Below are 24,529 nucleotides of genomic sequence, written 5' to 3'. Positions count from 1 at the left end.
TCACTAACTTACCACAGAAACCTTTGACAGGATGTCTGACGCCAAAATTATTTATCTACCAAAATCTGCTGGGGCCTGATTTCTCAGCAAGACAAGAGTCCAACAAAAATCCCTAATGATATCTCAAATGAAGATTACTATCTATTGTGTTATCTATGGCATCCATCCATGGTAAGTGCGTCTTACCATGTAAAAGAAAATATTGAACACAACTGAGCACTTCTCAGTAGAATGGGTGTTTTAAAAGAACATATTTGAAATGGTCATGTGTTCTAACCAAAAGCATGACCCTGCACCCACTGAAGTTAATAGCAAAATTCATCCTGACTTTAGTGGCAACAAAAATTAGGCTAAAAATTAATAGCACCTCTCCTAGGAAAACTGGTTGACCACAATTTGGGGGGAATTAATTATAGTTGTCTAACCTCACTCCAATGTGATAAGTTTAGATTAAAATTATAAATGGGAAAAGTCCTTTTTTTTAACTACAGACTAAACACCTTGCTTTCCAAAGGCATTTTTAGAGAGAGTTCCACAGGTGTAAAGTGTTTTCTGAAATTAACTGGAAGCTTGGCTCAGAAAATGAAAAACAAAGATCAGGAAACAAAAGAAAGATCAGTACCAGTCTGAACTGAATGACAGGAAGCAACAGCAAAATATAATTAGATGACTAAAGCAAGCAGACTACAGGCATAAAATGTCTTAATTAAAGAAAGGCCTGATACAACTAACAATATCTATAGCCTTGAGAGAAACCAATGCTCCAGAAGGCAGAAGGTCTTATACCAAAATGTCTGATCAGTCATACCTATGAAAGCCACACCGAGAAAGCCACTTGTGCCAAAGGAAGCTGACCAAGTTAGTAGGAAGAGCCAATGATAGAAACCACAAACCAAATAACCACCCCCGCTCTTCATTAGCTATTTATGAAGCTGCCCATTTGGAGAGGATGGTGCATGCTAGTGAATTCCCTGCCTCCCACACTGCACTACTCTCAAAACTCAGGACCTTTAATCTAAGCCTGCAGCGGTGAAAATGGAATATAGTAGGGGTCTTAATGCTTGATTGCCAGAGTGTTCTCGGCCTCCCTCAGTCTCCAATTAACAGATGTATTCAGGCTTCATGGCTCTTTTTGTTGTCTCATTAAACAATGCATTTAGACAGGAAGGGGCTTAAAGCTTTTTTCCAAAGTCACTCCCAAGAGTGGGACTGGGGAGAACGACACTTATCTTTTAGGTGATTTTGCCTCAGTTGGATCCTACATCTTTAGAAAGAAGACTAAGAGGCAAGTGTGTTTATCATTTAACAAAGGGAGTGTGAGAATGAGAAAGCTACTGTTGTGAAATGTATATACCTAGCATTTAAATTACATTGAAATCTGTGATTCATATCCTGAAGTCTTTATTTAAGCAACTTCACAGGGCTTTCATAAGGTAGGAAAACTAGCTCTGGGAAATTAAAATAATTCTGAACCCTGAAATGGCTTTTCCTAGATGTGCATAATGAGAAAAACTGGCAACTCTTAAACAGCAAAAGTCTGTTTGCTTTATAAGATGAGGCATAAAGTGTAAATAAAGCCCAGTAAGACATGGCTTTGTATCTCTTAAAATACTGTATGAAAAACAGTGGCAGCTGGTCCTCCCAAAATGAAAATGCACCTAATGCAGCCATCTAAAAACATATGGAATGTACTAATGAATGTAAATACATTGTAATGAAAAATCATTCTAATACAGAACTAGGCAAATAATTTGCAGAATATCTGTGTGTGCAGTATTTGCCCAGCTGTGCTACAATGGGTTGGTTTTTTTTAAACATACAGCAGAGGCCCTCTAGTGAGAGCAGTCTCTATCTGAGCGTGCCTCCCAAACTGCCTCGTTTTCCTTTTGATAACCCAACACCACTATGTTTCATGTATGCCCTACTGAGAGCTAGCTTGGGACTTCCATGTGAGAAGGGAACCCAACGGACAGAACATGTGTGAAGAGTTGGCATTGATTGGTGGTATGTTTGTGAATGTGGTGAGAAATGAAATTCCTTCTAACACTGCTAAATTCCATGTTTGGCACCACAATGAGCTCAAACAAAGAGCCCCCAAAGGTACACAATACCAAAAAGAGTATCAACATTATCACCAACTGGAGAAGGAGACAGAGGGAGAGGAGGAATATTGGTGAAAGATTCCTACTTGAAACAAAGAACAAATCCCTAAATACTGTTAAGTTTCCCAAATGTTTCTCTCTTTTTTAAAATGTTCATTTTGCTTCTTTTCCCCCTCATTTTTCTGAGCATTATCACTGTCTTGCTGGTTTTACACAGGCAAACTGAAATGGCAGTTTTGATGACGAGTTTAGAGGGGCCCTGTCTCTCTCACCCATATTGGGCAAGCCAGGAGTACCTCCACTGAAGCCAATTGACTTACACCAGTATAAAATTGGTGTGAGACCAGAATCAGGGCTTAGGGTCTGGGCCCAAGTTGGACCAGGAACTGAACTTCTCCAAAGATCAAAGATCCCACCTTTTCTAAAGGCAAAAGAACTACCAATCACAGTCCCCCACAAACCAAAGATTTTGCTCTCAGAAATTACACAAATCCTTACTGATTCTGTTCCATGTCCAGCTACCTCACTTCATTCCCATTCAGGCAAGGCCTCTCGCCTTTTAACAATTATTCACTTTTTAGCCTTGCCCTCAAATAATTATTCACCTTTTGAACCTGCCCTTGAGCAATTATTTGCTTAAGACACACCCTAAACCAGCATGACTGAAATGTCTGGAGAATGAAGAAGTTCAAAATGGTCAAGCCACCACAAAAGGTCAAACCTAATGGGCAGTGGCCCGTGTTGGAGACAGTGGGGAATCATACCAACAAAGGAGGTCTCCTGGGGATTGAGGATGTTATTTGGAAACTGGCTAGGCTCTAGTGCTGGCAAGGCCAAAGCATCAGATTGTCAAACTTACACGCGGAGTATTAAATACGTACAATTGTTCCTCTAGACTGTTATCACTGTATTTGTGAGGCAGAATAATCAACTTTGATTATAATTATTCATTTCAGAGAACAAAGGGGTGAGGGAAGAGGATTTCAGGGTATGTACAGGCCCGGATTAATTCTCCTGTGAGCCTGGGGCTATTCGATTTTGTGGGGTTCCTGTATACAAGTCTTTTTCCTGGGAGGGAGTTTGGGGCAGGAGGGGGCTGGGGCAGGGGATTGGGGTGCAGGAGGGGGTGGGGAGTCTAGGAGGGAGTTTGGGTGCAGGAGGGGATTCTGACCTGGGGTAGGGGGTTGGGGTGGAGAAGAGGGTGTGAGGTGCCGGCTCTGTCCGGGAGGCGCTTACCACAGGCGGCTCCCAGCTGGCAGCACAGCAGGGCTCAGGCAGGCTGCCTGCCTGCCAGCCATAGCCCCATGCTGCTCCCGGAAGCGGCTGGCTCCAAGCAGGTCTCTGTGGCCCCAGGGTGGGAAGGGGACAGTGTGTTCCGTGCGCTGCCTGTGCCCACAAGTGCCATCCCTGTAGCTCCCATTGCCTGGTTTCCAGCACACAGACACACATACACAGGTTTGGGTCAATTGCAGTTTTGTTTCAATAATTTCTGAAATGTTTTGTTTTGTTTTTGACCATTTTTTTAAACTCTAAGTAGCTTAATTTTTTAAATGAAAACTTGGTATGAACCAGAAAACCAGATTTTTTTCTTTTGAAAATGTCAAAATATTTTGTTTCCACAATTTCAAAACTTTTTTTAGTTGAAAAAATTCATCAGAAATGATCCATTCTCATGGGGGAAAAATCCATTTGGACAAATCAGCATTTTCTGACAAAAAAAAGTTTTGTTGAAAAATTCCCAACCAGTTCTAGTCCCTGCCCTGCTCTGGCTGCACTAAAATCCTGGATCCAATACTCCCAAATCTTGGATTGTTCAAAATCTGGATCTCAGATGTAATGTTTGTAATTTGCACTATTATCTTCAGAAAATGCAGTGCCTATTTTCCCTGTACTAGATCAAGGCATTCTTTCTAAACCTGAATCAGAAGACTGAAGTTCAAACCTACATCAAATGAATAGTCCCCACCCTCAGGTGTAAACAGCCTCTATCACATTTTGCATCAAGCATAATGATTTAACAACTCAGGCTAATTCCAAAAACTGTAAATTCAAGAATCACCTAACAGCATTAGGGTATGTTTGCATCATACTTTACAAGGGCGCCAAGCGTTTCAGAATGCATTTAAGATCTTCAATGATAATTACAATACACTTCTAATGGCTGTTGAAGATCAGTTAACTCGCACTTCATGAGTTCTCCCAAACGCTTAGTTACTGTCTTTGTTTCCGTAATGACGGTCGCTGAACAGCTGCAGCCGATAGAGGGGAATACCAAATAACCCATCAGGAACTGATGTGCGGAATTCCATGAATCATACCTACTTAACTCTGCTTATAAAAACAAAAGACATGGAAGTCTCTTTGTCTTGCTAACTGTTGCTTAACTTTACAAGCCTTTCTTTGTAAGCCAATTGGCTGTTTTAAAGCATATTAAACAAAGGAAATTACAGTAAAGTAACCAAAAGACTAAACAATTTGGCACCAGTTAAGGGAAACATCACGTACGAAGTGGGCAAGATTGAGTGCTGGCAGACTCACAAAACAGATGCAAATGTGGAAGCTGTGCAGCAAGGCACATAGACCCTTGGCATGCTGCCCTGAGCAATGTTAAACTGCTTGATGTGGACTGCCAGAGTTTACATTAGTGCCCTCAGATTTATTTAGCCACTGTCTCCTGGCAGTTAGGTGTGGGCTTGCTGGTCTCTCTCGATTTGGTTTGTTTTTTGTTTGATTGGTGGAACACCCTTTGAAATAGTGGTGAAGTGGAAGAGTCATGTTTATGCCAGGGGTTCTCTTGCAAAATAACAAAGACAATGGCTTGGTGAGCGGTCTCGCTAGCAAATACCTATGTATACAGTGATGGTCAAAAATGTTATCTGCCTGCAGGATTTATTTCTGCTCCTTATGCACACATCTCCTGGAGACTTCTTTAACAGCTGACATTTCTAAATCCAGGTGAGACAAATTGCAAGGAGTTATATTACGGTATGTCTAGCAGCACTGAGCCATATCATCAATGTTAAGGCTCCCTTAACTTCCATCACATTACAGGTATTACTAAGTTTCAAAGCCAGTGTGCCAACAAGGAAGACCCTGTGATGTTACCAAAGTAGGTATATACAAAATTCAAACTGTTTCTGCAAATAATGAATTACATTATTCATAGGGCTCGCTGGGAACTTTTGGATTAAATGTTTTTTGTTGGACAATGCCCAGTTGTCAAAATGGAAACTTTTCATGGAAACACATTGGATCCAGCAACACTTTCACTGGGAAGATCTCTCAGGTGCAGGGTGGAATTTCTGGCCTAGAGCAGGGTGAGGATAGCCAACATCCAAGTTGTGATGGCAATTCAATCACCCGGGTGTGGTAGACAGGCTCAAGTCCCTGCTCTCCCTGATTCAGACTAGGGACTAGAAACTGGGTCTCCCACATGTGAACCCCTAACCACCAGTCTAATGGCTATTCTGCACTGGGGCTGTCATGGATTTTGACCAGAAATTCCATCCTGGGCCTGAAGAACCTACCCAAAACCAACAGAGAAGGGGCTCTGCCTGATTTAGAGCAGGGACTTGAACATGGGTCTCCCACATCCAGGCCCAGCAACTATGATTTTAGACAAAACGGAGCTGATTCTAAAGTCTGGTGGTTAGGACTCTTGCCCAGGGCATGGGAGACTGAGGTTTGGGTCTCTCTCCTCTGATCCCTGGAGCGTAACTTAGCTATTCTGGGGTAGTCTCATGCACTCTCACTTTTCTGGGAAAAAATCTGGAAGGAACAGAATCAGTTGTCAAAACCTTTTTTGGTGAAACATATTTTACTTTCCAGCCAGCCTTTATCATCTATCACCTGCAAAGTTGCACAGTCTGGGTGCAGAGGCTCTGAATACTGGCTTCAAAAACTGCTGTGCTATTCAGGGGATCCTGCACTTATAAGTGGATGGACTCCGTGATGTAAAAGGTCTTTTCCAGCCCTAGCTTCTATGACCTTAAGGCCTTAGAAAACCATCAAGCTGGGAGTTGGAGAACTAGAGGACACATGGTAGGTCAGTTGGGGAATTATTTACTCAACGCTTTATGATTTGAGGATGCACCGGGCCTGTGTCCACCAGTCTTGCACCGTAGAGCCCAAATGCTCCAGGGGCCTTTGATTCTGTCTCTACGGAAGATGAGTCTGTAGACAGCTGCATAATGCCAAATGCAGCATTAGGGGGCTGCTATATCAGGAAGCCCATGACTCACAAAGCTCCAGGGACGACTCAGTATCTGCCTAGGCAGTGAACTGGATAGGCCACTAAATACAGGATGACAGTCATCTCTTACAATAACCTAAAAATGTACAATACAAATTAACATTTAATATCTACAGACGACTAAGGGTAAGTTAGCTTTATTCCACTCAAAGCTGAAACTAGAGAACTGTCTTGTTAGTATTTTACATAAATAATAAACTCCATCTTTGCAGTATTCCGTACATTCCCACATGCTTCGTTTAGGGAATCCACAGGGAATGAGGCCAGTGCCAAGGGGCAATGACTAAGCAATGTGGAACAGAAACTCACTTAGGGATGTATGGTCGTTTTCTTCAGCGTTGCTCTCTTTCTAATTTTGGAATGCAAATCATTTCATTTCCCATTTCCCAAAACCACCACCATGCCTGGCGTGATAGGCAGTCTGCTTCCCAGAGACTCTGGTCTGGAATAGCAAGAGGTCTGGGGTATTTGGAGGACAGGATTAAGTGCACCGGTAAAGACTTTACCCAGTGAGGGAGCAGTCAGAAGACAGAGCTCGCCTTTCTGTAATGGTTCTATGCTGGACTCAAGCCTGTGCTTTTTCAGCCTCTACTCCCATTAGCCTCAATACAAGCTGAGGTTGGTTAGCACCTAGCAGGATCAGGCCCTTAGTTTTTCACTTTCCTTGAGTAATTAATTTACACTGTTGGCAGACCCATGTGCCAACTCTTTATGACCAGGGTGGTGTCACTCCCCAGAAAATGCTTTTTGTACAAGAGGTCTGAGAATCACACTGCAAACATGAATTCAGAGATCCTCCCTCTCTGTCTGCTGTTGTTGCAACTCTGTACTTTTAAAACTACGTCTGTCAGGAAGGAGACAGGAAATTCGAGTCACACTTGCAACAGCTGTGCCATGCCTACTATCATTCTCAAATGACGTAGTTTGGCTTTAGTGGCACAGGGCCAGGAACTCAGCAATAACAGAGGTCAGGAAGATAGGTCACGGTTTATACTGTTCTTGCACTTGGGATCGTGCTGAGTCTATTTGCTTTCTTCCTTTCTATACTGTTTCTCTTTCCGTTCTTCTTTAATAATGTGGAGCCTAAGCATCCTGTTTTCAAAACATCTGACTGTTTTGTTGTTTACCAATGCCTTACTTAAAAGCTTTTGATTCAAGCAAGATCGTCTACTCAGATACTTTACGAGATTAAAAATGTTCCATTAATTTGTTGTCAAATTTTCTGATTGTTTCTAAAGAGTCTTTCAAAAGCCTCAATACTTCCAGTTGAACAGTTTTCAGACTGCACAGCTCACTTGAAATAATTTTACTGTGTGCCATGAAAAACTGTTTGCCATGATGGCACAAAACCAAGAGACATTTATCTCCAACTCGTTTAGATGTTTGTTACCATGGCAAGGAAAAAAAGAATAAGCTGCAAACCATTTCATGTTATTCTTTCATAGCTAGAAACGACTCTTGGAATCTGACCAGAACACATACAAACACATTTTAGTTCAAGTATATGAATGAGCAAAGTTTAAAGAAAGTTGAATCTAACCAATGAACACTAACCTTGCACATAGTAAAATCATCATATTTAACAATTACACAATGGCTGAATTACTTAATCAGAGCTTTCCACCTGTAAGAGTCCAAATGTGGGAGAAAATCTCAAAATACGGAATAGTTCGGCCCCATGTGTGAGGCCCTATCTTCTTCTCAGGCTAAAGCCTTACTAATGGCTAGATCTGTTTCTCACGCAAGCTGATAATTATATTCTTTTCTTGAAAGCTAGCCCTATTAAACTTGTATTACTTTCTATGCCCTGGCATGCTGGAGTAAGAACTAGTGGAGGAGGAGAAAATTTCAAACGACCTGGGATTAATTTCTTTAACATATTCCATAGAATCTCAGTTTATGATTCAGCATTTCTGGTGTAATTTATTTCCAGTTAGGAAAAGAAAAATAGCCCTGGATTTGTGTGGCACAAAGGTAAAACAGGTTCTAATAATGAGGGCAGTGTCTAACATCTTTGTAAGAGATAGAGCGCACACATTTCAGAAACCATATGGATTTGCTTCATTAGGTTGATGTGTGTAAATATTGCATATAAGCATGGGCATAAATATTGAATTTGGAGCAGCAATACTTGTGACTTTGAGATTTTGTGCATTTAGACTGTGCTGCTGGGTGCAAAAGCAGGAGATCTGCTCAGATGCCAGTCAATTGCTCATTTGAGCAATGGCTAGGAACATTGCAGAGGTGGTGCCTATAATCCCAGGGAGTGCCTTATGTCAATCAACAATAACCCCTCTGGCCAATTAAGGACTGATTTTGATGGGTTCTTAATAGAATCTCATCTGCTCACAGAGAGCAGTTCTTTCTCTGGCTGGGAAGATTGGAGGCTGGAAGCAGAGGCTCAGGGTTGGAGAGAGTGGTGGTTTTAAAGGATTATTTTGAGGGGTATTCAGGGAGTCTGCTGTATTTTTTCCCTTTATATCTTTTCTGTATTTTTCTTCTGAACCTTCCCCCCATTTTTTCTTACATTCAGCATAAAGTTTAGTTTGGGATTTTTTTTTTCAAATTAATTTTAGCAAATTTGTACTCCTTGTATGAAAACTCAAATTCTCCCGCATCTCTTCCCTCCTCCCAAAAATCAGCCCTTTAATGAAAACACTCTTACGTATGTCCCACTGTTATGGCACTGCACCCTAATCACGTACTGAATATAAAATGCAGTCAACTCATACCATAATATTAAAAACACAAACCAAATGCTTAGAGAAAGAGACGGTTGCAGTAAAACATTATCCCATAGTGTTTAGAGTTTGCCATTATTACTGAAAAGCCAAGTTAATTTCCCCACTTTTCAGTGGGGGCCTGTGGTAATATTTTTTCCACGAGGAACAGCTATAATTGACAGGTTTCAGAGACACCTTGTACATTTTCTGATAGATAAATATCAATGTAATGATGTGGTTTTACTGCATTGTACCATATTATAATTCTGAATCTACAGAATGCTAAATGTTTTCCTGGTTCTGCTTTTCTATGACAAATTTTCTCCAACTTATAAGTTACTTTGTAAGAAACATTTTTATTTATCATCCTACTTCTAGCTGTATAAAAATGTACCTAAGGTCCACTGAAACATATCACCAAATGCAAGGATTAATTTCACAGTGTCAATATATTCTGCTTGAGAACCTATGCTATCGTTTACCACTTGCACTGTTTAATTCTTGCAATAGCATAAGGATACAGATAGTTCAAAGCAATTAAAGTTCCCATCCTTAACATAAAGTACTAGGAAAAAGTACCAACAGTGTTTAAATGAACTTTGTCAGATATTGCACTGTGCGTGCTGGTCTGCTGGTGGACACAATCACATACAGCAACACTTTTTGTCTTACATTACAGCACTTATTCTTTTTATTTTCAGCCTTTGACATTTTAGGAAGAAGTTATCCCATCGCTTACCTTGTTAGATGCCATCTCACTGACTGATCGGTAGGTCTGAATAGTTTCAAGTTGATCTAAACACCAGTCTAATTCTTCCAGAGTTTCCATTGCTAATTTTTGATAAGATTCTTCTGCAAATAAACACACAGACATGTAGTTAGGCTTGAGTGGCTGCAGACTTTCCATGGTAGAGTCACTGACACAGCTGGAGGCAGCACTACTGTAGGTGGTACAATGCTCCTTCATCATGCGGTCTGGGTACTTCTGCTCCAGGCTCCAGGAGGAGAACAAATCAATGTACGTCCTTCCTGTGAATGGCTGTCTTCTTTTTTTTTTTTTTTTTTGGCTTTGAAGATGAGATGTCGGTAATACATCAACAAACTTCCTCTAAAAAGGGGGTGTGGGAGGAATGCTCTCTGACAGACTCATCTGCATGTATGTGGATTAAGATTGCACGCTAATAAAAGCAGTTCCTTGTAAGCAAGTTTTTCCCCCCTCCTCCTAAGCATTACTCATCACAGCGTTTCTTGTCTAAAGTGATGACATTTTTTTTTAAATGTAAAATGTCATTAAGTGAGATGGAAGCAAGTGACTTGCTTCAGTTACTTTTTCTCAGAAGAAACAAGCTGCGCTCTTTTCAAGTAAAATGAAAAAGAAACCAATCGTTGGCAGTAAATCTTTAGGCAATGCACCGAGGGTATTGTACGTGTGTGATCTTTGAGTAACTTTTCCACGCAGTAGTACTGCCCCAAACAAGGTTAGGCGTACAGTTTGTTTGGGTGCAACGTGACAGTCCTCTGATAGAGATACAATCAGACAGAAACTTTATGGGAGTATTGGATGAGTGATTGACTTTATTGGTTAAAAGGAACGATGCTTCTCTTGTTTTACTAAACAAAGTTAAAACTTCCCTTTGGTCTCAGCCAAGATCATAGGGAAATTATGAACTGGATTCTCAGATGGAACCAGAAATGAGCTGTCTCTGCTTTTGCTAATATTGTATTCCTCTCGATCTGTAAGTGTTTCAACTAGAACAGCATAAATCTCCTGGAAGAATTGCTAAGCAGCTCTCAAGATAAAAATAAAGGTTTACACACTTCACCATGGCTCATAAACATAACTTCAAACCCTTTAAATATAACTACCTACCATTTACCATACCTATTGACTGAAAGGACACACACATACCAATACATATCTTCCTCAGTTCAAGGAGTCGGGATTTTAAATGATACGGGTTAAAGCAAACTGCAATCATAATAGAGTTAATAGAACTCTAGACTTCTACTGACTTAGAAAAATACACACAAACTATAGGCCCTGTTTAGCTCTGTGAGTGCAACTTTTACCACTTTGTGCTGGAGGCTGTGGATGTGCTGAAAGGAGAACTGATCTAGAGGGAGAGGCAGGAGCAGTAGTGTCACTCTCCCTTGGGAGCAACTTTACATTTTGGCAGGGATTCCAAAAGGTTCTCACCAATGGTGGCTCCCCAGCAGTCGCCCTGAATCAGTGCATTGCTCAGCTGCCCTGGCTCCATTTCTTTCTGGGCCACCATGTTTATGGAACAAAGAACAGGAGTACTTGTGGCACCTTAGAGACTAACACATTTATTTGAGCATAAGCTTTCGTGGGTTAAAACCCACTTCATTGGATGCATGCAGTGGAAAATACTTTTCCGATGAAGTGGGTTTTAACCCACAAAAGCTTATGCTCAAATAAATGTGTTAGTCTCTAAGGTGCCACAAGTACTCCTGTTCTTTTTGCTGATACAGACTAACACAGCTACCACTCTGAAACCTGTCACCATGTTTATGGAGTGCACCAACTGGCTTTATGCCCCTTCCAGTCTGCATCATTGCACACCCCACACCAGATAGCTCACTCACTGCTGGGGTGTGAAATAGGTTTCCACTAGCTTCTGGATCTTCAGATACTGCACATAGGGCCTGATCCAAAGCACTCTGAAGTCAACAGAAGAACTCCATGGGACCTTGAATTACATATACAACTAGTCCAACGGCTCAGATTTCGATCTCAGTTACACCAGTGTAGTCAGTGCAGTTACTCCAGATTTATACCAGTATAAATAATTGTTTGTTAAATTATTATTATTTGTGCTGTGGTAGTGCTCAAATAAATATTTGTGCTGTGGTGGTACCCAGCACCCCTATTGTGCTGCGTTCGGCATACACAGTAACAGATGCTCCCTGCCCTAAAGAGATTACAGTCTAATTTGAAGAATCATACAGTAAATGAGTGTGAAACAACAGGAAGGAATGGAGAGTGGGATGGAAAAGGGTGATATGATCATGAGGCCGCATAGGGAAACTACTGCACAGCTCAACAGTACTGGCCAAGAAATCAGAATGTTGCCCACTGACTTAATTTGTTGCCCTCTTATTAGGAAGTAGTCCCACTGAATTCCAAAGTCTCTTTGGCTATGCATAGCTGTCTACACTCCACATGGGTAAATCCTCTTCCTTATCAACCATGTCCACTATGTATTTTAAATCTATTAATAAATGTATATGCTGTATATGTTCAACCACTCAAAGCTCAATAGGAGAGAACAAACACTATAGAAGAATAATTTCTCACTGAGCAAGAAATACTTTAAAGCAATGATTCTACGACACAGGTCCCTTCTAGTCCTACATTCCAATAAAATAAAATACTTTTTGGTGTAAAGAAGAGCTAATACTCAATTTCTTTTTTATACTTCCAGAGCTACAAATCTACTGGAAGTATCCTCCTCTTGCACACTTCTGTGGCATTCAAGTCAAAAAAGTAGTTGGAACTAGCCACAAAATACAACAGTAGAACTTCAGTGAACTTTCCTCCCCAACCTGTAAACTCCCTATCAATGAGCAGACAAGTGACACAATTTTAGTGAGAGGTTTCAAGTTTCCTCAAAATGAAAAAAAAGTCTCAAATTCCCTCTAGAATCACAGAAGATTGGGATTGCAAAGACCTCAGGAGGTCAGCTAGTCCAACCCCCTGCTCAAAGCAGGACCAACACCAACTAAATCATCCCAGCCAGGGCTTTGTCAAGCCAGGCCTTAAAAACCTCTAAGGATGGAGATTCCACCACCTCCCTTGGTAACCGATTCCAGTGCTTCACCACCCTCCTAGTGAAATAGTGTTTCCTAATATCCAACCTAGACCTCCCCCACTGCAACCATTGCTTCTTGTTCTGTCATCTGAGAACAGCCAAGCTCCATCTTCTTTGGAACCCCCCTTCAGGTAGTTGAAGGCTGCTATCAAATCCCCTCTCATTCTTCTCTTCTGCAGACTAAATAAGCCCAGTTCCCTCAGCTTCTCTTGTAAGTCATGTGCCCCAGTCCCCTGATCATTTTTGTTGCCCTCCGCTGGACTCTCTCCAATTTATCCACATCCTTTCTGTAGTGGGGGGCCCAAAACTGAATGCAATACTCCAGATGTGGCCTCACCAGTGCCAAATAGAGGGGAATAATCACTTCCCTTGATTTTCTGGCAATGCTCCTACTAATGCAGCCCAATATGCCATTAGCTTTCTTGGCAACAAGGGCACACTGCTGACTCATATCCACCTTCTCATCCACTGTAATCGCCAGGTCCTTTTCTGCAGAACTGCTGCTTAGCCAGTCGGTCCTCTAAATGAACAAGTTTCTATTTTTTAATAAACTCAACAAGGAGAACAAAGTGATTTTAGAAGCAGATGCACAAAAAGCCCAGTCAGATACGCTTAATAGGAATTCATTATTACTAAGGGCAATTATCTATAAATATCACTATAATTTACAGCCTAACTTCAGTTTTCTGAGCAGGAGGTGGAATCATGGCCTACTCAAATATATAGAGTCAGAATGCTTCTATATCCCACCTACTTAGAATATCTTCTACCTTTCTAAGAATCATTAAATAAAAAAAAAAGAAAAAACGAAGTTTGGAAAGTTGAATATTCTTATGTAATAATTAAAACAAAAACTAAATCTGCTTTTGTTTTACTTACCTTATCATTGTTCCAGCAACCTTCAAATGGCCTGGGACATGGACTTAGCTCATATAACTCAAATGCAAGTCAAACTTCACAATGTGAGCGTATTGGGATCTGGTTGCAATGACCTGGCTATGTGTGAGGTGATCATGTGGTGCTAACGGTGCTAGGTTCTATTTCTACTGTGTCATGGGGAGAGAGGTTGTTACACAGAGTTTTGGTTTGGCCCATTTAAGTTAAGCCTTCAAGTTCAAATCCAGACTTGCCGAAGTTCATAGGTGTTTGGATCCAGTCTACTTCTACATGCCACTGTAGTTTAATTTATTTTCTATTTTCCTTTTAAAACCTCCAAGAAAGTTGTGTAAGAACCCCAGGGCAGTGTAAGAACCTATACAGAACAGAACAGAATTCTAAACTTCAGGACTGCGGTACCCATTCTTACTGGGACCACAAAAGGATCCACCCGTGCCCATCACCTTTCTAAGGTAAATTGAGTTTCACGTAGTTGCATGAGCCAGAAAATTGAAACTCTGTCCTCTCTGTATGAACATGGAAGATCTCATGCTCTGTTCATAATAGTATTGTTGTTATGCTGCTCACTTCCTGCTCACTTTTGTGCCGGGTGCTATATGCTGACTGATTGGCTGCTGTCCTCCACCCTCAAGGTGGCTGCATTTCAGCTGTGCTGAATGTATATAATTTGTGAAGCACTCTGGGATCCTTCAGGCTGAAGGGTGCTATGCAAATAAAAAATATGACTATCATCTCATTACTAATGATACTTGCAAGGAAAACATTTAAGGGGCAATAAATACAGCAGGACCTGAATTCCTAAAAAAAAAAAAAAAATTGGCAATTTTAACACATCATTTAAGTCTGACTAAAACACTAGCCATTTAGATAGACAAGCATACAATATTTGTCAATAAATAAATAGAGAGGTCTTATTAAGTACCATAGCATGTAAAAATGTTCTTTATCTTATTTTTTTACAGACTATTAGTACCCAATCCAGCAGAAAGTGTGCTTAGTTTTCTAAAGCACAGAAAATAGTGCTCTTATCTTATTCTCTTTTTTAATACAACCTAATATTATTTGCTTTTTTGAAACAGCTGCAGATTGTGAAGATAATAATTGGCAGAGCAACAAAATTATGTCTGGATCTTTTGTCCAGAAAGTGCTACCTAACATGGATGAATTTACTAAAGGGAATTTGGGCTGATATTGTGTTACGTTACTGGTTAGCTTTGCCAGGTGTTTCTTAAATTCCTCAGGGTCCCCTAATCTGGACTAATCTAAATAACCTTGCATTATCGGCAAGTCTGTCACCTCACTGTTTACTGCCAAAGTATTAGGGAAGCACTAGTTGTGGTTGCATAGTTAAGGCTGAATTTGCATTTTAGAGCAGAGATTCAACAGCTTTGTTAGGTATGAAGACAGCAATACATCCTATAGCATTCGCCCTGAGCACACAGTGGATTTCTGAGAATTTACAAGTAACTTCATTAATTAAAGAGTTAAAATTAATTGAAAAATGGGTCCTTTAAGAAATTTCGCACCTTGTATTGCACCATTTTTTGTCCCAAATGATCTTAAGAATATAGACTCTTCTAACTTCCCATTTAGTTATAACTTGCTGAAATCTTATGTATTAGCTACACTTGGAAGATTTTTTTTAAGGATTAATGGTCATTTTTTCCTATTAGTCTTCAGAAGTGAAATTGTCTTCTATAGCAGAGGCCAATGGCTCATGATCTACAGAGAATTAAAAACCCCTCTGTCTTCTTTGAAAAAGGTTGCTATCTTCTATTGTGCTCAATGGGACTGAGGCAACTGTCCTCTCAGTTACAATGACCTCGTTCAAAATGGCCGGTGCCTCCTATTGTTCCCAATAAGAATTCATCCAAGCAGCCATCAGGGAAGGGGCCCAGGAAGCCACCTGAGTGTAGCTAACCACTCTGCATTACTCCAGAGACTATGGCAAATCAGCCAGAAGCTGGAGCTAAACGTTAATAATAATAATAATAATAAAATTCAGGTTGATATTACACATATTTAAATTGTTACAAATATCCTGCTGTGGCTTTTCATGAGTTTGTTGTTTCTTGTTCTGTATGATATTTTTCATATAACCAACAAAATTCCAAGATAAAAGCTTTGTTACACTGGAGTTCCGTCAGGCTCCCTTCTTATGACCCTCTGACCGCACTCCCGTCCCTGTTCTTTTATTAGTTGTCCCCCGAACTCAGTTGGGTTTTTGAGGTCCTGGAGATCCTCCCCTTAGGCTGGGGGGGATCCTTTAGAAGTGGGCGGGCTTCCACCCACCCACTCCCCTGAAACCCAATAGGTACACTGGAGTTAATGTTGAGTAAGTATCAGTAACTTAAGGGTAAAACATTACAGGGATGTTGCTATTATTTAAAAAAAAAAAAAGGTATTAAAAACCCAGGAAATTCAGAGTTAAGGTTAAATGGAAAGGCAATGAAAATATGTTAAAGTATGGTAATGCACAGGCAGGGCACCCAAACCTTAACTCTGTTCTGTAGGGGCACTATACCACATCCACACAATACGATTAATGGACAGTAGATAAAATTTATTTTTAAAGGAACATTAGACATTTTCATTTCCTCCCTCTTTTCATCTGATGTCTGGACTATATTATCTATCTATTTTGAGACTTGGTGCAGGGACCATATTTTCCTTTCTGTTCTAAGTACACTGTTGGTGCTAAATAATAAATAAGCGTTAGCGACAGATTAAAATGATTGTTTTATCTGAACCTCGTTTTCCACCTCTCCTTTTAGGAAGTATACTTCTGGACAATCTCAAAGAACCACCCCAAATGGTTGACTTATTCAAATCAGATGCACTCTGCTAATCTAATGATTTAAACACGTTGTACTGAAAACAAAATATGAAGCATCTTAATCTCACACACTAAATTGTACTTTTCAGACAAAATGATATTTGTCAGAATCTACCTGTAGGGTAGTGTATAGGAATTGGGTAATATCGCTTTAAATGGTTTGGGAGCCTTCTAGCGGGCCTCCCTGTCTTCTGTTGCAGAAGACATCAGAACCCTGCCAGAACAGATATAAGTAGCTAGGTTTCTATATTTGCACATAGCTAAATAATAACTTTATTAACTATTTGGAATCCAACTGTACCAATGTGTTTTCTCCATATTCTGAATGCTGAGCGGAGAGCAAGGATACAACAGGTTCACATACCAGATAAATATTTAATGTGAATTGAGAATACATACAAAAAGAAACGCTAATATAATTTTGTATGGAGAATTGAAGGGGGAACTTGGCTGTTTAGCAGGGGTGTCAAACATATGGCCCATGTATTTATGTATTTGTGTGCCCTACATGTTGTATGCAGCTTGTGCAGAATCTAAGTTTTCATTTAAAAATGAAAAGTAAGTTTTGATACCTCGGGGCTGCAGATACAATCTTCCAAACGTAAACCAAGTGTAAACTGATGTGACTTCTGCCTGAGTCTGCAGACAACCTGAAACAATGACTTCTATATCTCCTACCTGTCCCCTATTCATCTCATTTGAGTGGCAACTCTAAAGGTCCAGTGATGATAACATGACATTAACTATTCTGCTGCTGATCATTTTAGCAATAAAATAAGGAAGGGGATAGGAGTGAAACCATTGAGGAGTGGGAACTGGGATTTGCTGCAGGGATAAAAATACAGAGGGAGGAACAGAGGAGACACACAAGAGAAGAAAGAGGAGCAACAGAGAGAGGAAGAGGGGTAGGAGGAGAAACGAAAAGCTGAAACAGAAGTGAAATAAGGGGGAGCAGATGTTCTCATTGAGTGATACTCAATGTGACAACGAGGAGCTAAATACAGATGTTTAGTTACTACATGAAGGCTGTGTTCTCCCCTTGATCTCTCTGTAAACCTCCCACTAACATCAGTGGGAGCTCTGCTGATGATTGAGGTGAATATGAAGCTCTGTCTTTGTATCGCGCCTCGGGGATCATAATTAAACCTGGAATCCAGCCTTCTCCTCCAGATGATTTTGACACCCCTGCTGTACAGCATAATGTACAAATTCACTTCTTGAGGCAATTGTGCACTTTTTGGATATAATCTTGTGGAATATTGTACCATGTGTCTTGAGCTGTATCACATTTCACAGTTTATATTTGGATCATCATGTTGCATAATCAAGTTCTTGCCAGTAAGATTATTTCCACAGTCCAGTTGATGTTTCCATAATTTTTTTCCAGTGCTGTACGTTAAATCATTTTCCAACTATATTAAAAGCTAATTAATACCAATATCTAAAAAGAATCCTTTGCAATTCTATTTCTAAGAGTACTTAGCATTTATGTAACACTTTCCACCTTCTCGAGCACTGTGCTAACGTTTATGATGACGTTTTCTTTACGAAAGTGGCTTTGCTGTCAGTCCAATCAGACGGCAGACCTAAGAAGTCCCTATTTGTTTAAAAAAGCAAAATGTCTCAATTATTTCACTTGGTCTTTAAAAAAAAAATCTCCCACTCCAATGTGTTTTAATGGAATAAAAAGGTGTGTCGCTGTTTTTCTTCCTATTTTTAGTTTGGTACAGCCTGGCTGTGGATGATATGTCACTTCTTACTGAAACTCAGTGATGTGTTGGAAGGCGTTCTTGGGAACTCTTTGTTACAATTCTACCACAACATTTCAGGGAGGGTTGGGGGAATGATTTCCCAGTCTCTGATAGAATTCACCTCTTCTCTCAATACTGGTAGCAATCCCTGCCGTTTGCTCATAAAACTATGCCTGACAGGCAATTTGCTGGCTTTGAAACAAACCGGATTGCTCCACATGTTGGAAGCACCTTAACAACAAACATTCACAGGCAAAGAATACCCCCCAGAAGCCTTAAAAATAGTCTTCATTCCACTCTTCTTCTAATTTTACAAGCTGAAATCTGTGCTACCCTACCGATACACTCAGCATATTTTCAGGAACACAGTCCAGATATTTCCACTATGTGTCATTAATGTCAGTTTTTCACTCAGTGTTTCCTCCCTCCTTGTTTATGGCTATGAAAAAAAACATACTTGTTTAAACAAGAAAAAACTACCTTTGCTCATTCAATATTTGCAAGTGTAGGGATATTAAAGAAGGTTTATATTAAACATGGTTTATATGAGAAATGATTTATTGATTTATTGTTAATTGATACTTTATAACTTAAGGTTTATGTTAGAAGTAAATTTGTGATTCCCAACATTTAGCTTCTAACCTGCAAGCCACCAGCTGTGTCTGTGTAAAGCCTGCTCAAAGAGATACTTGGTATAAAACTTGTTAAGCTCAAAGAAATACTTTGTATAAAACTTGTTAAACATTAATTATCTCTGGGCTTGGCTACACTTACGGTTTGCAGCGCTGGTAGTTTGCAGCGCTGGTCATCCAGCTGTGTAGGAGCAGCGCTGGTGTGTGGCCACACTCACAGCTACCAGTGCTGGTGTGTGGCCACATTTGCAGCATTTCCAGCGCTGTTGGGAGTGATGCATTATGGGCAGCTATCCCAGCATTCAAGTGGCTGCAACGTGCTTTTCAAAAGAGGGGGGTGGAGTGGGGTCTAGTGTGACAGGGAGCGGGGGGAGAGAGAGAGTGGATTTTTGGAGCCAACACTGTGTGTTAGCTTCCTGACTTGAAAAATCAGAACATTTTTCCGACCCCTTAGTCTTAACTCTTAATTGCAAACAGCCTGCAGGCAACACGACTCCCCCTGTTTCCCTGCCTGCCTCTCATTTGATTGTTTACAGCCAGGTACAGATGATCACAGCAAACAGGAGCTATGTTTGTTTTTTAGATAGCAGCAGTGGCAACGGAGGAGCTCCACAGAGCTCGTTCACAACAGGGAGGAGGATCTCATTTGATTGTTCACAGATTGATCACAGCAAACAGGAGCTGATAAGCAGCTCCGGTAGAAACGGAGCTCCGGAGGTTCACAACAAAACAAAGAGAGGCTGCATAACAAAACAAAGGGAGTAATTTAGTTAAAAGCATTCTGGGATATCTTCTTATTCCCTGGAGGCCAATAAAAGCGCTGGTGTGTGTCCACACTTGATGAGCAGCGCTGGATCACCAGCGCTGCAATCGCTACACCCCAACCTGGCCAGGTATACAGCCAGCGCTGCAGCCAGGGAGTTGCAGCGCTGGATGTGCCTTGCAGGTGTGGACAGTTACTAATTGCAGCGCTGGATAGCCTCTACCAGCGCTGCAACTTGCAAGTGTAGCCAAGCCCTCTAAGTAAGCCAAAACAGTAGCTGTTATAGTGTATAGATAGAGACCCCCACCCTCTGTAAGTTTTCATCTCACTTTATCTTTGCTTGTTAAAAGACAGGGAGTCTCACATAAATTGGTAACACCCCAAAAAGTAAAGAGACAGTGAAATAGATGTGATTAACATAGAGAATGTATGTGAATGAATGGTTAGGGAGTCACCAGCCTGAAGAATTCAGTGTCGGCTGAAGAAGGTGTCAAGTGGGATCAACCAGATGACCCCCGGAGGGCAAACTGGAATCCACCCACCACACCTCAAAGGAAGGAAAAACAAAGCATCTGACAACATGGAGCCAGCCACCTGCTGATTGATTTAGCAACAGCAAAATGAAGCAACTCCTATGAACTAACATAGGGAAAAATCCCTATAAAACTGGACTCTAAAGAATAAGGACTTTGAGTCTATGGTTCTGCTGCCAGCCTCCAGGAGCATCAGATGCATCTGACACAGACTCGGCTCCATCCTCATGACCAAGGTACCTGGCCAGTAACTTGGCATGAGCAACATCTAGGCTGGTAACTATAACATCTATACAGAACCTGAATGAATGATTGTGTGGATGAATATATGTGTGTGTGTGTATAAGAAATAAGTAGTAATAGAAACAAGTAGGAAAACATTGTCTTTTGTTTTGTTATGGTATTTACAATAAATGTGGCATCTTTGCCTTATCCCTCTTAATAAGATCCTGCTGGTTTTTATTATATTGGTACAACACAAGCACCATTTACTTGCCAAGGCTGTACACAGGGTTGGTCACAGGTTAAATGGGGACATTTCTGTGGAAGCCACTTTTCAAAAATATCAGCAACAAAATCAATTTGACAAATGTAATTTGAAACAATTACATTCTTTGTTGAAAACCATCAGCTCTTTCTCCTCCATCTAAACGTATAGTAAGAATAAATGTACAGTGTCCCTGAGTTCTATAAAGAACTTAAATATTCATCTGTAGAAGATTACCTTAACCCAGGGGCTGCGAAACACCATAGATTTGACCTCCCAGCCCCTTTCCTGTCCTTCCTCATCCCCCCTCAGATGCTTCCCCTCGCCACCCCACTGCAGCCTGACTCTCTGGGACCATGAGCCCCTTACACCACCAAATTCTTCAAATTTCAGTGAGTGAGCAGGGTTGCAGCACCACTCAGGTTTGACCTGACCAAAAAGTGGTCAGGCCATGGCCCGGGGGGACCCCACCTGGCCCTGCAACCTATGACTTCATATCTAGCCTAGTGACTTGGCTCCATCACAATTTTCTCAGCATGAGACCTGATTGTGAAAGTGGCCTTGGGACTTTTCAACTATTTACATTTTTAAAAGTTTTTTGATAAAACCTGTTGCCGGTGTGGTTTTCCCTATGGATGAGTAAAGCAGTTAACAGAAAGGGCTCCAATTCCTACTCCATGCCATTGACTTCAACAGAAGCAGGGGCAGGTCCAAATTAAGAAATGATCTGAGATGTCACTCAAACATCAAACTTCACTCAAAAGTGATTTTGTTGTTGTTATTGAAGTGAATCTGGTTAAATTTTTAATATATTCCTTTGTGTTTTCATGATTCTGGACTCCCCGGTTCTAGCTGAAAGTGGAATGGGAGAATGGTTGCTTCACTGGGGCTCAGGCAGGCCACTAAAGTTGCATGGAGAGAGGGTGCAGCTCTCACTTCTGCATAGTACAGCATAAATCAGTAAAATCTATTTATTCCTGTCTGAATATTTGTGGCATCAGAACAGAATTTTCAGAAGCCTTCTCGCTCCACCAATGACTTCAAGCACTCAGCAGCTGACCGCCCAATAATCTGTCGTACACAGTCTATTCATGTCCTCGCTGGTCACCCCCTACTAAGATGACCTGCCACCATTCCTTCCACTATAACTTCCCTGAAGTTATTCCTATCTCTATGCCTGATGTATAGTTTACTCCTGTTGATTTCCTACTGCAGGGTCTGCTTCTCTCCAATAGCATTTCTAATATAAGCATTCATTTTCTTTTCTGTCCAGGAGATACACAAGAGTCTTCACCAAGCATCACCTCCCAAAGGCCTCAATTTTCTTCTTACCAGCAGCATTAAAACCCCATAATCATGGGAAATTAATAGTCCAACATGGCCCCAAATAACTAAGTGTTCAGTGTACCAACCAAATAGGCTTTCAGGGTCTGATATTGCTAATGGTTACTTTCCAATCAAGTGTCTTGTTATGAGATTGACCTCCAGCTTTGAAGATGTGAAACTGTGGGCACAAATATTTGCAGACTCAATATAGGGCTATTGGACATCTAAATCCCTGATCGAGCCTGCTAATTCTGCAAAAGGAAAAGCAGACACCTTTGCAGGATAGTAGTCTCACACCTTCATTTTAGGCACAAACAACTGTGGTTACAAACATGTACCCAGTTATTTGTCTCCATTCAAAGAGGGCAGTAGTCACAATTTTAATAAAATATGTAAAATTCTTTTTAAATGTCAAAGTTGTTTTGTGTTAGAAACATTCAGAGAACAATTTTCCAACTTGGAGATTTAATGATGTGGACAATGCAATCTGTGATGGTCTCACACCATTTTCAGTATATCCTTTCTGCCAATGAATAGTAAATTGTATATTGTGCCCATATTGCATCTTCGGGGTAGTTATTATTAATTACATCCTAGATGCAATGAATTTTAGTTATTTATCATATAAATCACTTCAAAGTTTGACAGTCCTTCCTACATATGTATTTCTGCATGTTATTTGTTAACTAGTTCAAATCTGCATATGTACAACAGCAATTCAGGCATAAAAACTAATGTTTTATTTTGAATTTAAAACTAAATTTTGTTCACTCCCATCTCTAAGAAGGTCTAATCTGATCTTTTTAATACCTGTCCATAGATCTGATTGCCAGATGGATGCAAGTGTCTGATTTCAAACCTGAGACTTGGGTGCAGATCCAATCACAAACTAACCATTAAAATGTTCTTCTAAGTACAGAACTTCATCAAACGTCTAAAAAATCCAACAGACTCAGAAAGGCGGCAAATTTTACTTCTCTCTTCCAGCTCCATCATTAAACATTAAGTTTACCTGACCATCTGAATCTAACATATCATACATAGCAGCAACAAAGTATTTAAAGTGTGAACAATACCCCTGCAGAATGGGTGCTAATTCACACTAGAGACTGGAAGACCCTTAGGCCTGGTCTACACTGGGGGGTGGGGTCGATCTAAGGTACGCAACTTCAGCTACGTGAATAGCGTAGCTGAAGTCGAAGTACCTTAGCTCGAATTACTTACCCCTCCTCACAGCACGGGATCGACGTCCGCGGCTCCCCCATCGACTCCGCTACCACCACTCGCTCCGGTGGAGTTCCGGAGTCGACAGGAGCGCGTTCGGGGTTCGATATATCGCGTCTAGATGAGACGCGATATATCGAACTCCGAGAAATTGATTGCTACCCGCCGATCTGGCGGGTAGTGAAGACGTACCCTTAGTGAATTACCAAATTTCATGAATTAAGCTTTGGCTGCACTACATTACAATTGCTAAGTATTTTTTTTTAAATGTGCAGCATGTCCCTAGCATTAAACACAACTAGGAATTAATGTTTGTTCCTTAGCTACACAACAGTTAAAAATCATGCTAAACCATGCTTAGCAGCTGTAGGTTGGACATACACACCCACACCCTCATAACCAGAAAAAAAGGGTTTCTTGTTGAATCTGAATGACAAAAACCAAATCCACCACCTGGATCCACCCAGATGTCATTTGCGGACAACACTGTGATTCATCTAAGCACTATTTACATTCAAGTCAGGGTGCATCTTAGACATGTGATTTGGAAAGGAAAGGGTGGCTTAAGCTACCTGACATGAGGGCAGGGTTTAGTTTATCAGTTAATTAAACTCAAATCCAAACACCTGCATATGAAACACCCTTCTTTCACTTTCAACAAAGGAAATTGAGTCACACATTATTTACCCTCCTTTAATAAAGAGACACCCATTACTTTGTTCAGCAAGAATTACCACTCAGTGTCTAGCATCGTTCTCAAAAAGTTAACTTGTCTTTCTAAGGGCTTGTCTACACTGCAACATTGTCGACAAAACTTTTGTCTTTCACAGGTACTTTAAAAAGCCCCACCCCCATGAAAGACAAAAGTTTTGCTGCTGCAAGTGGCAGGGTGAACGCGTCTTTGTCAGCAGATCGCTCTCCTACCGAGGAAGCTAACGCTGCTTGCCGGGCTGGAAGTATTTTGTCAGCAAAAATGCCAACAAAATATTGACAGAGTGTTTACACACGCTGACTTTTAGCGACAAGGCTGTGTTGCAGAGTTACAGCACCGGCAATTACAGCACCACTCACAGAGCCCTGAAGGGAAACCGCTGTTGTGTGTTCACACTGTCAGCTGCCTGCGCAGTAGCATGTACACACTTGCGGCACTTAGAGCGGTATTTGGAACGA

The 24,529-nt window shown here is 40.8% G+C and overlaps 1 protein-coding gene across 3 annotated transcripts in view; it reads right to left on the bottom strand.

Annotated features, from left to right (window-relative positions):
- Nucleotides 1-24,529, bottom strand: part of PDE4B (phosphodiesterase 4B) — a 361,995-nt gene that overhangs the window by 24,790 nt on the left and 312,676 nt on the right. For all 3 annotated transcript variants that reach the window (XM_045028054.1, XM_045028055.1, XM_045028057.1), the window contains exon 8: nt 9,817-9,929. In XM_045028054.1, coding sequence (XP_044883989.1) covers nt 9,817-9,929 — 113 coding nt within the window. The remainder of the gene's footprint in view (nt 1-9,816; nt 9,930-24,529) is intronic.

This window comes from Mauremys mutica, chromosome 8 (assembly GCF_020497125.1).
Source record: "Mauremys mutica isolate MM-2020 ecotype Southern chromosome 8, ASM2049712v1, whole genome shotgun sequence".
NCBI classification, from domain to species: Eukaryota; Metazoa; Chordata; order Testudines; family Geoemydidae; genus Mauremys; species Mauremys mutica.
This window is presented reverse-complemented; position numbering and strand designations above follow the sequence as displayed.